General features: G+C 36.3%; 1 protein-coding gene across 1 annotated transcript in view; it reads right to left on the reverse strand.

Annotated features, from left to right (window-relative positions):
• Nucleotides 1-1,695, reverse strand: part of LOC132167854 (cocosin 1-like) — a 2,677-nt gene extending 982 nt beyond the window's left edge. The window contains exons 1-2 of the mRNA XM_059578892.1: nt 1,494-1,695; nt 8-435 (exon numbers count right to left, since the gene is read on the reverse strand). Coding sequence (XP_059434875.1) covers nt 8-435; nt 1,494-1,689 — 624 coding nt within the window. The 5' untranslated portion in view covers nt 1,690-1,695. The remainder of the gene's footprint in view (nt 1-7; nt 436-1,493) is intronic.
• Nucleotides 1,696-2,088: the final 393 nt, after the last annotated feature.

Genomic DNA, 2,088 nt, shown 5'->3' on the forward strand with positions numbered 1-2,088 from the left:
CAGAGACAGCGCCGCCGTTTTTGACACGAAGATCCGGCAATGCAGCGTCGATGTTGTAAACCAATTTGCCGGTTTTTTCTGCGTTGGGCTCCGGCATGCATTTTCCTTCTTGTAGCTTGATTATGAGGACACCGGTTTGGCTTTTTGCGAGCTTATTTGCGCCATTTTTGTCGGTGTTATACGCTAGGCTAAGAAACTCAGGGGAGAATCCTGCCATGATTCCTTGAGCTCCAGACAAAAAGAAGTAGGTGAATTCGCCGGAGATGTAACTCTTTGATGTTTCTCCCAAGAAGACCATAGCAAACTCGGAATCTCCACCGTTGAACCACCATGAGACTGATCCTGTTGGCACTGGTATCACATCTCCTTTCTTCAGCTTCAACACCACCTCCTCTGATGTGTTGGGGAGCACCATTCCCACTACTCCATCACTGCCTAAAATAGTACTCAAAAGTGTTTGGTACGTGTAGAATTTGAAAACAAGAAATTAAATGCTCATAAAGTTCAGTAGGCTACTGATTAGGATCCTCTTCATTTCATTTCAATTGGATAATATCTAGATAATTATAGTAAAGGGGTATTTTTGTCTTTTCACTATTAACCAAGTTAATATTTTTTCAGGATATAAAAAAATAATAATAATAAAATAAAATCTATGTAATTTGGTTGCGTTTTGTGTAAAACAAAACGAGACGAAATTTGAACATGTTTTTGTTCTAGCAAGAGAGAGAATTGAGTTTTAAAATTACCGTAAGGTTTTGAGGGAGAGAAAAAAAATTAAAAATTATGTTTTAAGACTTATTTATAGTGTTACTTTAGTAGTTTTAATGCTGGCTGGTAAACATTTAATTTCGTAATTAAGCGTATATAAATGTTAGTTCAACTGTCATTATCAGCTATATCAAACTTAATTTGATCTTACAGTTAACTTTACTAGTAATCAAGTAAATTCAACCGTTTAACCTACTCAAGAAGCATGTTATGATCTAAATCAAATCATCGGATGGTATATATATATATATGTCCTCATATTTTTCAAATCAATGGATGAACACCGGAAACATCTTCACTCATTTTCAAGTATCATCAAAGTAAGTGGTTTAGTAATTTCAGCCCCTAAGATCAATCAGTTTCAAACAAAAGTCAGATTTCTAGGTTTTAACATATATATGTCAAGGAATGGTTAAACCTATATATTGACCGAGCCATTCAATTTGCAGACAAATTCACTGATCTCATTCTTGATAAAACCCAGCTCCAAACATTCATAGGATCTTTAAATTATGGAGCTAATTTCTATCAAAACCTCATAAAGCATTATAAACCATTGTATAATCGTATTAAAAGTAATCATCCACCTTGGACACAACTTCACACTTCAATTTTTCAAGAAGTCAAGAACTATGTCAAAACTCCGCCTAATTGCCTAGGCATTCCTAAAGTAAAAAATATATATATATATATATATATATATGTAAAGTATATGCACAAACCTTGAAGAACATAACCGAGTTTGGAAGAATCAGCATAGTGGGGAAGAGCGAAACCTCGTGGGTGCAGAACAAGCTTACCAGCACCAACCTTGGCCTCACCAAGTGCAGGATATTTAGAACTCGACCAACTGTAGTATCCTCCACCATCTCCCTCAAATATCGTCTCAGCCAGCCTGGGTGTCAACTCAAACTCCATCTTTTTTTTTATTGCTTCACATCATTAAATTATATAACAGTCAGTATACCATGTAATTCAAATAAATAAATCAACATATGATTTTTCAGAGAAGAAATTAAGTAGTGGCAGCACATCATTTCTGTACCTGTAGTTTAGAAGATAAGCGGATCGAGGGTATACACAGAGAGAGAGAGAGAGAGAGAGAGAGAGAGAGAGAGCTCTATGGATGGAAAGATGGATGATTCTAATGGAGCAGTTTCAACACTGTATTTCTAAGGTACTGCTCTTTGGTTGCGTGGGGGCTCTGCTCTCCTACAACTACACGTGGCAACCAGTCTTTTTCAAATAGAGGCCTACCCGGTAGCCATGGCAAACTTCTCTTTTTCTTGTGTTTTTGTTTTGTTTTGTTTTTTAAGA

The sequence above is a fragment of the Corylus avellana genome, chromosome ca1, assembly GCF_901000735.1.
Source record: "Corylus avellana chromosome ca1, CavTom2PMs-1.0".
Taxonomy (NCBI): domain Eukaryota; kingdom Viridiplantae; phylum Streptophyta; class Magnoliopsida; order Fagales; family Betulaceae; genus Corylus; species Corylus avellana.